General features: G+C 39.2%; 1 protein-coding gene and 1 long non-coding RNA gene across 12 annotated transcripts in view; one reads left to right on the top strand and one right to left on the bottom strand.

The window, feature by feature from the left end:
* The window catches only part of LOC137525194 (uncharacterized), a 51,253-nt gene extending 48,482 nt beyond the window's left edge, over positions 1-2,771 (bottom strand). For 2 of the 3 annotated variants that reach the window (XR_011022890.1, XR_011022887.1), the window contains exons 1-2: positions 2,651-2,771; positions 2,340-2,379 (exon numbers count right to left, since the gene is read on the bottom strand). This is a non-coding gene — a long non-coding RNA (uncharacterized lncRNA). Of the gene's footprint in view, positions 1-1,771; positions 1,919-2,339; positions 2,380-2,650 lie in introns of those variants that run through there. The other variant, XR_011022889.1, reaches the window with a different exon arrangement.
* Positions 1-15,138, top strand: part of NOS1 (nitric oxide synthase 1) — a 459,584-nt gene that overhangs the window by 437,489 nt on the left and 6,957 nt on the right. For 7 of the 9 annotated variants that reach the window (XM_068246073.1, XM_068246087.1, XM_068246067.1 and 4 more), the window contains 8 exons: positions 1,791-1,984; positions 3,690-3,859; positions 4,887-5,097; positions 6,647-6,734; positions 6,964-7,085; positions 8,650-8,798; positions 10,210-10,404; positions 13,635-13,754. In XM_068246073.1, coding sequence (XP_068102174.1) covers positions 1,791-1,984; positions 3,690-3,859; positions 4,887-5,097; positions 6,647-6,734; positions 6,964-7,085; positions 8,650-8,798; positions 10,210-10,404; positions 13,635-13,754 — 1,249 coding nt within the window. Of the gene's footprint in view, positions 1-1,790; positions 1,985-3,689; positions 3,860-4,886; positions 5,098-6,646; positions 6,735-6,963; positions 7,086-8,649; positions 8,799-10,209; positions 10,405-13,634; positions 13,758-15,138 lie in introns of those variants that run through there. The other 2 variants (XM_068246093.1, XM_068246103.1) reach the window with 2 other exon arrangements.

Genomic DNA, 15,138 nt, shown 5'->3' with positions numbered 1-15,138 from the left:
CTAAAATACTAATTTGGTGTTGTTAAAATAAGATTTATATTTTCTAAAACTCTACATTTGTTATTCTTGGTTAAGTATATCAAGCCCGAGTACCCCCTGGAACCATCAGAAGTACCCCCTGGGGTACGCGTACCACATGTTGAGAACCTATGCTTTAGAGGGTTTGTACAAAGACCATAACCTGTTATGCAACTTAGGGTTTATTGTTCCTGATTGGCTGCAGACATGTTTTGTAAAAGTAACCACAGAAGCAATGTTAAATTGCTGGTGGTTGTCTGCAGAAAAAGAAATACACACTATTTCAGGATATTGGAGAATTTAAAAATAGTCTGATTAAGTAAACAAATGAGGACTTTTCTTGGATTATTAACTTTATCTGAATTTCTATTTAAAATCAGGTATATAAATAGATAGACAGAGAGTGTGTGTTCAATAATAAAATGATTTATTGTCTTAGTATTTGAAAAAGGTGTCTCTTCATACATTTTACTACTAACCAACAGGGGCGAAACAATAGAGCCTACAAGGGATGCCTCCGCAGGGGGGCTCAGAAGCCACAGGGGGCCCCGTGGGGGAAAACGTTTGAGAGACTGACAACGAAGGGCATGGAGAGAAAACGTATTCTGTTCTCGCACCATTGTTATATTGACTGCATGTGTCCACCACACAGATAAGGAATCATACACTTTTTGGAATTTGTACACTGTCCCTGCTCCCTAGGGTACATAAAAAAATCTGTCTCACACTGCAGCAAAGTTCTGATGACTTCATGTACAACATTACAAACAAAGGAGTCACGGGATGAAAAAAGTAATAGACTGGCCCTTATTCAGCAATCCCTCAGAAGAGATTCCTAGATTCTTATCGCACACAGGCTAGTGACCTTATGGTGTCTGATTATTGACACTGGAGTGAGTAAGATTAATGTCTGACTGTCGCTGCATCATTGAGAGCTTGTTGTCTCAAATTGAGTCCAAGATCCTGTAATAACAGTATCAATCAGTGACATTCTGAATGTGTTGCCAAAGTTACAGTGAATACTTTATCTTTGTTCCTCCATATAGCATGTGCTCTTATGTAATAAAATAATAGGACTGTGTGTGTATGTATGTACTGGGAGTAGAGCTGCAACGAGGGACTTGTTGGCTGCAAGAGGCTGGAGGAAGCCCCGGGTAAGTAGATCTGGGGGTAGCATAGATTGCCTGATGTTTCCTTTTAAGAAACACTGAAGCCAGTTTAAAAACGGCTTTTTACCTTTTATTTATGTGAGGCATGTTTGCCCCTGCTAAAACGCTGCTATCCCGCGGCAGAACGAGGGGTCTTTACCCCCCATGTCCCCTGTGCAAAATCCACAACATTCTTGGTCGTGGATCTTGCTGCTCATGGAGGCAGAGCTTTCGGCTGCAGATCTGCCTCCATGCGCGTCAATCAGCCACAGACCTGTGGCTCTCCCCTGCCCCTCTCAGTGAAGATAGACTGAGAGGGGCGGGGAGAGGAGGCAATCAGCGCTGATAGACGCATGTAGAGGCAGAGCTACAACCCTAAGCTCTGCCTCTCACGGAAGCTCTCCTTGCAGTGTGCCCCAGGGGATTTGGGGGGTAAAGAACCCTCGTTCTGCCACAGGATTGGTCCTCAGTTTTCCTGTGCAGAAAGCGAGGGGGGTGGGGGGGCCCCATCCAGAGTTTCGCAGGGGGGCTCAGTGATGTCTAGTTACGACCCTGCTAACCTCATTAGCATACTAGTAAGTTATGGCTGCAATGATATCACTGACCGGCATGTTCTCTTTATAGCCGATCCACTATATTCCTCCGGCTTCACACAAATGGACACCAAGAGCTCAAGTACAAACCAGGTGATCACTTGGGAGTGTTTCCCGGCAACCATGATGATCTTGTCAGTGCATTGATTGAGAGGCTGGAAGACGCACCACCAGTCAATCAGCTGGTGAGGGTGGAAATTTTGGAGGAAAGGAATACTGCATTAGGTAAGAGAAGTTTACCTTTATACTCTTGCATAAATTACGCAGCTCTGTAAATAAACATGAGAAGGTTACTTACTGCACCCTAGTGTGTAATAAATCATTCATCAGAACTTACTAGGTTCACTTACAGCTCATAGAACTGACTAAAGGCACGGATACAGCACAGCCAATATGTGTGGAGTATGATGCACTGTTTTAAAGATGTATTGGTGCATGGTGTCATTTTTGGTAACCATAAAGATAAAAATGAATACGTTTTTAGAGTAGCTCACCGTGTAAACTGTCAGCCAAAAGTCATTTCAAAAGAGGAAGTGTACATAAGAAAATATGGAGAGGGATCACCATATACACACTTTACCTGCCATTACTTCTCCTCCATCTCTGCCCCATCTAGATCACTATGACAGAAAACAAGACAATGATTGGTTGTGATTTCAATCTTATGATCTGTGCAGTACACTGTGTATCCGTGGCTAAAGCAAATGGCATTGTGAAAGAGTAGCAGTCAGGGACATAGTTCACAAGGCTACATCTCTAAAGCTCTTAATGGACCACTATTGCAAAAAAAAAAAAAAATGTAACATTTTAAATGTATGCATATAAGATGTACTTTTCTCCCAGAGTAAAATGCACTTATATTTACTTTTATCCTATGCTGCTGTCACTTACAGTAGGCAGTAAAATGCTGACAAATCTTGGATTAGGCCATCTCCTCATGGGAAGTCTCAGTATTACCTTTATACATTAAAAAGGCATTCCCTCAAAAAGGATCTAAAAGGTGTCTGCAAACAGCCAGCTCCCTTGCTTGTTGGCAAACGAATTTGACAGTTTGACAGTTGGACTGAGCAACTGCTATTCAGTAAGTGCTTTTGTAACTAAAGAAATACCTGAGAATGCCCCTTAAGGAGATGGACTAGTCCAAAACCTGTCAGATTTTTAATACACATACTGTAAGCGACAGCAACATATGAAAACAAGTAATTTATGGTTTTACTCAGGAAAACATCTCCAATTTGTATGAATGTATTTTACAGTTTTTCATTATAGTTTTCATTTAAGTGCACATTACCTGATACATTAAACTACTGTAAAAAAATGATGAATTAATTAAACTTTAAAGATGGAGTTATGTGTAGCCATTATACTATACATGCCTCTTAAATGTAGCCAATACATGTATAGAACTCCATCAATTGCATCCATCTTGTCACCCATATACCAAATGCAATAATCTTGTTACCTGTATAACTAGTGCAGCTTATGTCTCTGTGTGATTAATGCTGCCATAATACCCCCTGAAGAAATCCTCATATACCGTTTAATAAGTGCTGCCTAAAGCTTTCCATACCAAGTGCAGGCATCATATGACCCCTGCAACAATGACAAGTGTAGACTTCATTATGCCCCCCCCCCCTCGTAACAATAGCAGATGTCAAGTTGCGCTGGTAATCCTATGAGCTGGCCTAATTTCCCCACTACCCCCTTTCTCCAGCAAGATCTGATGTAAATATTGCATCTGGCAGCACTTGTTACATGTGGGCAGGACTAGCAAAAGCCAACCACCTCTCCACACCAGCTGCCCCAAGCATGTGCCTGTTATGTCTAAAGAAAAATCTGGCCTAAGCAACTGTACATAATTCTTGTGCCTAAACAGAAACTTTTGCTAATATATACATAAAACCAACAATTGTCTTATGTAATGGTTCAGGAGTAATCAGTAACTGGACTGAAGAGGAGAGGATCCCCCCATGTACGATCTTCCAAGCGTTCAAATACTTTCTGGATATCACAACTCCACCTACCCCAATCCTTATGCAGCAAATCGCATGCTTAGCCACCAAGGAAAAGGAGAAAAAATGTCTGGAAATTTTAAGCAAGGTAATAAAAATTATTTGACTTGATTAATATTATAGATAATTAAATAAAACCATAGAGGTCAATGTAAAAAGATTTGATACTTACCCGGGGCTTCCTCCAGCCCCATAAGCATGGATGCGTCCCTCGCTGTCCTCCCGAGTGCCTCCGTTCGTCCGCAATCAGCCCCGATATCTGGCTAAGTCATCTCCAGTCTGGCTCAGTGACATCAGCTTCTGCGCATGCACAGAAGACCCCGGCTGGCGTCACTGAGCGAGATAACGGGGCTGATTGCCGTTAAACAGAGGACTGTGGGAGGACAGTGAGGGACGCATCCGTGCTTATGGAGCTGGAGGTATCCCCGGGTAAGTGTAAAATCTGTTTACATTGACCACTCTGGTACACTTTATGAATACTAAATCTACACAAGTTATAAATTGTAGTTCAGAAAGTGTGGGCATACTTAGGTGAACAAATGTTTAAAATGGTCAAAAACATATATAAAGTACAGAAATATTATAAAATTGCTGATGGATCTGTATGAGGATAACACAAGGCAGCAGAATGCACTGTTTACATACATCTTACTACTGCTGCCCTGTGTCTGCTCCACTCTCCCATCTTTTATATCAAGTCCTGGAAAAAATTGAAACTTGAAACTTAGCATGGATGATAGCATTTGCAGAGAGCTTATTTGGTTTTACTGATTTTGCCCATAAATTCCTTGCTAAGTAATAATATTGTGCTTTCATTGGGGTAAATAAGCTTTTCTTTTCATGGTTAGCGAGGCACAGGTAAAAAAAATTAACTGATTATACCTTAAGATAGCAGCAGAAGCAGGAATAATGTAGAAGTTAGTTACTACAGCTTCATAATAGCACGCTTCTGCTGTCATGTGGTGTTTTTTCTAAATTTCATAAGCAACGGTTCCCTTATTTTTCATTATTGTTCAGATACCTTTTTAGAAACTAACTAATGCTTGCTTTCTGTTTTATGTTCATATTCTGTTCATCAGTTTGGGGCTATAAACAATTCTGATTTTCTTGTCCAGGGCTTACAAGAATATGAACAGTGGAAGTGGTACAAGAACCCCACTATTGTTGAGGTGTTAGAGGAGTTCCCATCAGTTCAAATGCCATCATCTCTTCTGCTAACACAACTACCCCTACTACAGCCTCGTTACTACTCTATCAGCTCCTCCCCTGACGTGTATCCTGATGAGGTTCACCTTACTGTTGCAGTTGTGTCCTATCGCACAAGAGGTAAATATTTATCAACAAGTGATTTTAGCCTGTAACCTACTTGGCACTGAATAGTGGTGCACCTGCAACCTCATGCCCCGGTGTCCGCCCACGACTCAGCGTGTTCACATGCGGCTGCAAAATGTAGTTAATTTTGTTGCTGCTTTAGCTGTTATACCCTTTTTGTCTTATATCAACTGTTGTATTGTATACTTTGTATTGTTATACCCTGTACGCTATTGTACAGTGCCACGGAAGATGCTGGCGCTATATAAACTAATAATAATAATAACCCCAGCATGACCCACTGCACAGAAACACCGATGACTCCACACATTAACACTCAGCTGACACACAAAGGCAGCCGATGGACCCAGATACCTGGGGGAATTATTAGGTAAGATTGCAAAGGAGCCATACATTCTTTGATTTCTGGGAGATAAGTTCATTTATATTTTGATGTGTCTCTTTTCAGTAATATCATTAACACATACGGTCCCTAATTTAATTCACTACTTTTGCTAAGCTTTCCCGTAGGAGATAATTTTCCAATCTTCTATCTAAAATAACTTCTCAGCACTGAATAATTTTGACAGTACTTTTTCACCAACTTTTTGGTACTTTTTCAATTGCAGAGTATTTGAGTATTTCAACCTGAACTTATCGGTCAGGTATGAGCACAGCCCTGTGCCCTGCTGTGTGAATGCTTCACTTTTCCCTTCATTACCAATGTCGGCTGTCCTCATTATCTGTATCCAAACTGCTCCTGATCGATCTCGTTGTCCATCGGGAGCAGTCTGGACATTTAGGAAATAATCACCAGATCCTGTCAGTTGGACGGGAGATTGCATTATGTGTACCCAGCATGATATCAATACGTCCATATTGTTATACTGTCTTGTGTGTGGCTGAGGGAAACCTTTCAGGAATCGCTCCCCCCCCCCCCCTTGAAAATCCTGGGTTTGCCCCTTACTTAGGATAGAACCGGCTTCGCCACAGAGTCACACAGTGTGTCTATATAATGATCATTCCTACATTGTTACCCTAAATGATCATCAATCCCTTTAGGTCACAGTAATGAAAGATGAACGGTGTTGAAAATAACCTAATGAATAACATTGGTGGTGACATCTTTAGTCCACATCTTAGCGGACTGTTTACTGAAAGTTTCCAAGCCAGTCCAAAATCTACTTGGTCTCCCCGAGTTCGCTGGGAGGAGAATTCCATGTGGCTAAATGGATTAGGCTAAGCATCAATGGGAGGTCGGGTCTACATTACCAATATACAGTATTATAAAGATACAAGAAGCGTTTCTGATGCTAAAACCAGGAAAATGACCATAAAAGTGGATATCCTGAATAATTTACTGCATTCTACTAAATGTCACTACAGTGCCTCTTTAAGAGTGTGTACATACTTTATATCTGCAGAATTTTTTTTCTCATTCAGTTTGCTGACCCCCTTAACAAACTGTCATCTTGTAATAAAATTAACGTATTTTTAACCTTGTCCTCAAACTTGTATTTAAATCTATCATCCAATCTGTTTTATCGATGTATTAATTTACCAGATGGCGATGGTCCTGTACATCACGGTGTCTGCTCTTCGTGGCTAAGCAGAATACAGCCAGATGAAGTGGTTCCATGCTTTGTAAGAGGGTAAGATCGATTGTCATGGGGCTCACTGGCAGAATACGTTGCTAATTACAAAGCCTCTGTGTAGAGATTGTTGGTGTTCAGTATGCAGGATTCACATACATGGCTAGAAAACTACAGTTCATGAATAATTATAAAATTATAGTTCACAAATAACATTTTGAGTCTATGTGCAAGGATGGCATGCTGGACTTTTTAAAATTAAACGGTCTTATTAATTTTGTCTGATCAGGGCCCAGAGTTTCCACATGCCACAAGATCCACATGTGCCATGCATCCTGGTTGGTCCAGGCACAGGCATCGCTCCTTTCAGGAGCTTCTGGCAGCAGCGTCTCTTTGATATGCAGCATAAAGGTGAGTATATTAAACATGGTCAATCATTATTTTCTTAGTACTAAACCCTGTATTTAAATCAATGGAAAACAAATTATTACTGTATATATACTCACATTTAAGCCTAATTTTTCAGCATAAAAAATGTGCTGAAAAGTTACCCCCACAACTTATATGCGAGTCAGTGGAGAAAAACAGATGGTGGAGCAGGTTTTGTTAATGGCAGAGGAGCGTAAGGATTGTGCACTGGTGATCCTGCTCTTACATGCTTGTGCCTTGCTGTGTCTGTGCCCCCATCCCCTGCAACATGGTGTGCGCTGCTTAAGACCACCTGTGTCCCCTGGCTTGTGGAGAGTGCAAGCAACGTGTCAGCGGTGTAATGATTGGGGATTCTTCCTGTGTGGCAATCGCTGTGTCTCATATCTATGACGCAATCTAGTGACTTCTTAAGACGCAGCTGTATGATCCTGGCGCACATCAGGCTATGGTGAGGGAAGCTGACTTGTACTTGGGGGATCATCTGGCTATTGTGGAGGCTTTTACTCAAGTCAATCACTTTTTTTCCTGGTTTCTGAGGGAAAGTGGGTACCTCGGCTTATACACTGGTCTGCTTATATTTGAGTATATATGGTCTTATTATATAGCTAATACACTTTTTCTTTATTTTTTCTTGTGAAAATGTCTTTTTTTATCAATACATTTTTATTGAAAGATATATTAAGTCAGTGAAATAGGAAACTGTAACACATTGTACAAGGGAGTTTCACATAAGATGAGTAGATCTAGATTCACATATACATTCAACATTTACAAGAACATAGTGTAGAGATATAGGTACAATAATATGACTTCAACTGTTCATGGTGTCCTGGCTTAAACCTTGCCAGAATAATGATCTCTTACCTAGTCACTATCTAACCATTACTAGCTGATTGGCTGGCAGGAGGGACATTTCCTGACTTCATTGTTCGATTGAAGCAGTGGTACTTAGACCTATCAATCGAAAGACGATCACAAGTTGCTGGTCTTCATGTAGTTAAGCTAGGGTCTTGTATTCTAAAAGTGCTCGTACCATACACTATTATGATATGGAGTCCTGATAAGGAGTTGTGTCACTGTTCTATGTGTTAAATCAAACATCTAATCTAATAATGATAATAGAGATAATAGAACTATAGGTCCAGCTAGAATGTAGTAAACGTGTTCCTTACATGTAGCTATACATTATACTTAGCTGGTAGTAGTAAGGGAAAGGGAAGGGGATATAAACACAACACATAACTATTTACAGTATATACTATTAGTCGATAAACTTATTACAACAAAGTCTGTGGTCCCACCTACAATCAGTGTCAGAGAGTATAATAAGCAAAGAAACTCGTACCACTATATATGCTGCTGAGAATTCTGTGCATATATGTGTAATCAAATATTTATGGAACATCCTGGCCTGAGATATTTTTCCATTATGATGTTTCGTTTATACATTGCCATGAGTGTGGTAATAATTACACATTTAATTGTATAAGTGTTCAGAGTTTGAACATACTTCTATTGCTTTTTTATTGTATTTTGTTTTCTTTAGGACTGAAACCTTGTCCAATGATACTTGTCTTTGGGTGCAGGGAATCCAAAATTGACCACATCTACAAAGAGGAGACCATGCTTGCCAAAAACAGAGGGGTTTTTAAAGAGTTATACACTGCGTATTCCCGAGAGCCAAACAAACCAAAGGTAGTGTGATATTGCTTCTCCAATCCATTCCATGATGCTGATTAAAAAATAGAATATTGTGCAAAAGTATATTTATTTCAGTAGTTCAATTTAAAAGGTGAAACTAATATATGAAATAGACTCATTGCATGCAGAATGAGATATTTCATGCCTTTGTTATAATTTTGATGATTATGGCTTACAGCTTATTACAACCCCAAAATCAAAAACTCTACGCTTAGAATATTGATCAATTTCATAATATTCTAATGGTCTAAGTGTCAGACTGTAATCAGCTAATTCATCCAAAACACCTGCAAAGGGTTCCTATTTCATGTATTAGTTTATTCCAATTTTTTGAGTTTCACCTGTGTGTGTGTGTGTGTGTGTGTGTGTGTGTGTGTGTGTGTGTGTGTATATAATATATTGTCTGTATCTATGTAGTACTGTATATGTTCAAAGGTTGTTATGATGTTTATAAATATATGGCACTCTTACTTTCCAAATTAATCATTTTAGGTATCAGTTGTGAGATTGTGTGTTGCTAGGCTTAAAAATGTGAAGGCAAATGTTCAGTATTTCACAAAGTCTACTATTAGAGGAATGGTAGAGATGCTTATGTGTAGAAGAACTTGAAGACAAGCGTCTATTCCATTTGATCTGTAAGGCTATAATTTGCTGGTCACAGTCATGTGTTTTAGGAAGTAGATCAAGTCACCTTGATGAAATTGGAGTTTACAAAAGAAGAGGAGCACAATATAGTGTAGTATGTCAGGGTAGATGGGACAAAAGTAGTAAAAAGAAATTGGGTACTCACAAACCAGGGTTGCCAAGTGCAACCACCTGCAGCGAGTGTGGGGAACGCCCGTCCTGCACTTGGGTTGAGGAACAGTTTCTCCAAGATGTGGTTGCTCTCTCTATAAAAATAGACAACTGTATCTGCCCTCCTCAAGAGGATGACATGTAATACAGGGGATTGAGAAGCACTCACATTGTAAGTAAATTACTAAAAGCAATGGTAGAAGGTAAGAGCAGCTTACTTAATAGAAGAGTCTAGGCTTATATGCTTGATCGTAGAATATATTACATACATTTATTTATTAGGTAAGCTGCTCTTACCTTCTACCATTGTTTTGAATAATTTATATACAATTTGAGCACCTCTCAATCCCCTGTATTACGATCATGTGTTGCCCCTGTCTCCTATGTGGGCTAAAGCAGAGTAAGGGCCGGGTTGTCGCGTTGCTTAGATGATTTCAGGAGAAGGAGGAAAGACAAGAACATACATAAACTACAGTAATATATTTATATCTGGAGAGCACTTGTTCAAAGGAGAAGAAAACAAAGCCAAGTAATCCCATTGCATTACAGATTTCTGGACTGACGAATTTTCTTGTACTGCATTTGATGAACATCTTGTATTGCATTTCAGAAATATGTGCAGGACATCCTGCGTGAACAGCTTTCAGATGTAACCTTTAAAGCACTGAAGGAGCAGGGAGGACACATATACGTGTGCGGTGATGTCACTATGGCTGGTGATGTTCTCAAGAGCCTTCAGCATATTGTGAAACAGCGTGGCAATATGTCCAGTGAAGAGGCTGGAGCATTCATCAGCAAACTGAGGGTGAGTGTGCAGGTATTCACAAACAGCTCTGCACGACATGTAGCACTATAGTGGATTGCATTTGAAATCAAAATTATATTATGAACAGTGCATGGGCCCTTACATCTAACACTAGCAGCAGAAGTTAGGAGAGGATTCACCAAGCACAGGAATCCTTTGCCTTGCTTGACTGACAGAGAGGTGCAGAGTAACACACATTTGCCTCAATTCACTAAGCTTTATCAAACACTTTACTAAACTTTTGATCATTTACCTGATGGTTAAAATCAATTTTGAATTCACTAAGGTGTTATATATTTTTTCGAACGTTATTTATTGAACGTTTAATTAATAAAACGTTCGAAACATAAATAACACCTTAGTGAATTCAAAATTGATTTTAACCATCAGGTAAATGATCAAAAGTTCGATAAAGTGTTTGATAAAGCTTAGTGAATTAAGGCCATTGTCACAGTTACCAACTTAGCAAAACTCTGATGGGGCCCCTACCTCACTTCATAAGCTTTAGGCCTCATTCACACCTAAAAACGCAAACGCAAGCGTTTGGCGTCTTTGAGCACTCCCGGCACTTGACTGCGTGCAGCATTTTTGGAAAAAGCTTTGCCAGAGCGGTTTTGAGATTCACTCCCTGACGCAAGTCAGGAAGTGAACTCTTTGACCCGGAAAAAAATGAATACTATGTATTTATTCTAAAAAGCGCAAACGCAATCACCGCATATAGCGGTTTTGTAAGTGTTTAGCGCTCTTCCTATACCTTCCATTATAGCAAAAACGCCCCAAAAATGGTACAGGCACCGCTTTGCTGAACGCACAGCGCACAAACCGCGCTGATATGAACCTTCTCATAGAGATTCAATGCACAAGCGTTTTGTGAGGGATTTTAAAAATTGTCTGTGCTTGAAAAAGGCAGAATACACCTCTAGTGTGAACGATCCCTTACATTTGTATAAATAACATAGGGCTCCCCATAGAATATGGCTCTCTGTGGCCATACATGCTTAAGTACCTCTTTAAAATTGTGGTCACCATGTTTTTTTTGTGTTCCACTAACCCTATAATCTTTTTTTAAAAAACTGTAGTAAATGTTCCCTTTTAAACCCTCCAAAAAAAATCTGTGAAACATTAATAACCAGCAGAGCCAGGCCAAGGGATAAGAAGTGAGAGGCACCTGCAATAGGAAGCACCTTGTTGCTCCTTTTCTGGTTCATTGCTGGTTAAGAGAAATGGCTTGGTTGTAATGAAGTTTATGCAGAGCAACTGGTCATGCTTGCCTGGCCTCTGCAGCAGTCCCAGCACAGCTATGCTTTCCCTATCCATGCACTGCTCACATGTCCCTATCAGAACAATGATCAGCATTGTCCATTAAGGTAACCAACAGTTCCCTTGCTACGGCTCTGCACAAACTATTACATTACTGTCCTTTAATGCATCCAAATGTAACATACCTTTACTGTAGCTTTAAATTATTTGGAGTAAAATGAAGCAGTTGGCTTTCCATTAACCTAAAATGTAATCTTGTGTCAAAAATGCAGAAGGGAATGGGTTGCATTTTGGGGTCTCTGCATTGTGCACTGGTAGACAATGTTCCAGCTCTGATGACAGAGGGCGTCTTTAAGGCCCCTTATATATGTTCCTTTTTAACGTTAGTGGTCAGTGTGCTTGTCATTTTGTAGTCCATTTTATATCGATGTTCTGTATGTCTTTTTGCACCATCAATAAATCAACAAATACAGATGGCATACAGCCTATGCAGAAATATGTTGAAATGTTGTATAGTTCTTCTACAGTGTCCAATATCCTCTAATGAAATACAAACTTGCATAACCACTTTTGACCAGAAGATGGGGATGTAGTGGCAGAACACAGTCTCCTACCTTTCTTGCCCATTATCTTATTAATTAGACACACTATTGTAAATTGCCATGATCTTGAGCAGATTATAGTACCGTACTCCATGCATTCATCCTAACACAAGTACAAATTTGACTGCTGTTACAATGATGATTTGCTCATGGTAATTATACTTTACATTGCTTAATTTTAATACTACAATCAGTTATTTAAAAATGTTAGGCCATTTAAAGCGGAATATAACCCTGCATTTCAACTTTGCTCTAAAACATTATTTACAGTATATTATATGCAACCAGCATTTTTTTTTTTACTAGACCAGCATTGGAAGGGTTACACAGAGCTTTAAAGTTCCTGGAGATTTCTGCAGACGCATCCGAAGCTGACATAGATACATTTTGTTTACATAAATGTATCTAAGTGTTGAATGTGACTCACTCTCTCTGACTGAGAAGGAGCTGGAGGACAGCCAAAGAGTGTGTAACATTTCTCAATAGATACATTTAACTAAATAGAATGTAACAATCTGAACTTCTGCATATCTCTCCACGGAACTTTAAACCTCTGTGCTTAACCCTTCCAATGCTGGTCTAGTAAAAAAAAATGGTTTTTGCATATAATATGCTGTAAATAATGTTTTAGAGCAAAGTTGAAATGCAGGGTTATATTCCGCTTTAAGAAGTTCTGCAATTTTGGATAATTTATACATTTTTTCCCCCTTATTTCTTACCACTTCAGTAGCAGTTTCAGCCTGGGCTGCTTTATCACATTTATAAGCTTTAGCTTGACATTTATAATAATTTTATCAATGAAAGTGGAGTTATGTAGGAATTCATAAGTAAATATGCCTCTAGTCTATTTAAACTCAACTGTATAGTTTAACTATTTTAGCATTTACAGTATGTAATTTACAGAGCAGATAGTTCAGGCCTCTTTCACAGTACGACGTTAAAGTCGCACGTTAAACCAACACCTAACGCAGAATAACTCACAGCAATGAAAAATCAATGGGCTGTTCACAGTGCAGTCGTTGTGTTGGTGTCTAACGCTGCACGTTAAATGAAAGTGCTGCATGCTGTGCGTTATACACGGTTTTAGCTGCGTTAGACTGTTTGCACATGCTCAGTAAGACTTGGCGACATACTCTTCATTGCCTGTATTTTCTACTGTATATGCTGTATGCATTGGTAACGCTGCGTTGCAACTTTTTGGCCGAGTTGTTAGTTTGCATTGCGACTTTAATGTCGCATCAAACCGCAACGTCGTAATGTGAAAGTTGACTCAAATATGTTACATGAGTGGACCGATCTCAAGAATAAAGGAGAATAATTTAGTGTTAGGCAATTCTGGTATACTCTGTTTTCTTCTTCTCAATTAAGGATGACAATAGATACCATGAAGACATTTTTGGAGTAACACTGAGAACTTATGAAGTTACAAATCGCCTCAGATCCGAATCGATTGCATTTATTGAAGAAAGCAAGAAGGACTCAGACGAGTAGGTTTCATTGTAATTTTATTATGTTTATTACAATTGTTTTTGGTTTTTGCTTGCACATCTTTGACCCCACCTTTTGGTCAGCCACATACCTCTATTGAGAGAGAAGTTAGGATCTGAGTTGCTCCTTCAGAGGTGACCTGGATGCCTGTTCTCTTTTGTTGATGTATCCAGCAGGCTAAAAATGCCAATATACTTGCAAAATATATTTTAGCTCTATTTTAAAATGCTAGCAACCTCCCTTACTGTATATTGAGGGCATGCTGAAGGCATAAAAAGGGCGCCTGGAAAAAAGGGCACCAGATGTAGCCGCTATTAGATTTTGTTTATAAAATGCCACCTGTTTGTAGCCAATGAGTGTCATTCTGTTTACAAAAGGCACCGGATGTAGCCGCTATTAGAATATAACCCTAACCTTAATCCCCCTGGCGCCTAACCTTATCCCTCCATGGTGGTGCCTAACCTTTACCACAGTATTAGGTGAGATTGTTGTAACTGCAATTTTTGAAGGATAAAATGGGGGTATTTGGCTTGATCGTTGTAGCTAAATATTTGTGACAAATATAGAAACAGTATTCACAATGATCTTTGTAGGTGCAATATTGAAAATATAGAAGTGGTATTTTGCTTGATCAAAATAACCTGTATTTTTTGTAGATTGTAGTAGCCAGAAATAAAATGAAATGAATAATCAGGCCAAAATGTAGTTGTAAAAATATACCCATTATTATACTAAGGGCATATAGTGTAAGCGTACTGGAAATCTGGTCCTTTATTGTAACCACAAACATTTCCATGATATAGCTGATATAAAATAACGAACACTCTTTATCGCTTATAGCCACTAATCACGGCACATAACATTGAAATCTAGGGAGGCGCTCTTTTAACACAGATGGCTCTGGCGCCATTTTCAACTGATACCATGCTCATTAGCCAAATGAGGAGAAGTAGTGCAAACAGAGAAATGAAGAAGCAGTGAGAAAGAAAGGTTTCTAATATTTTTCATGTAGAGATCAGCACACAGTATAACTAGTTTTGTATTGATAGAAGTACTGTATTGCAGCTTATACTGTGCATACTATAGGTGACATGCTAGTATTGTAAAATGTGGCTAAATAAACAAAGCAAATATATGGCGTTGTTGAACTACACAATATCACCAGTGCTCCAACCATGACTAGATATATAAATATAAAGAAATACAAAGAGCAGAGTAAAAAATGGTGATGAGCAAATAGTCGTTTTTACTTCGGCATAATCATTGCAAAATATCGTAAAAATATATGGACATTAGAAAACTCCTCTTCACCAAATGCACTGAAGTCTATGAGCACGAGAGGACACATTTTCACCAAATGCACTGAAGTCTATGAGCACGAGAG

The sequence above is a fragment of the Hyperolius riggenbachi genome, chromosome 1 (assembly GCF_040937935.1).
Source record: "Hyperolius riggenbachi isolate aHypRig1 chromosome 1, aHypRig1.pri, whole genome shotgun sequence".
Lineage (NCBI taxonomy): Eukaryota > Metazoa > Chordata > Amphibia > Anura > Hyperoliidae > Hyperolius > Hyperolius riggenbachi.
Note: the sequence above shows the minus strand (reverse complement) of the source record. Positions and strands in the feature narration are given on the sequence as shown.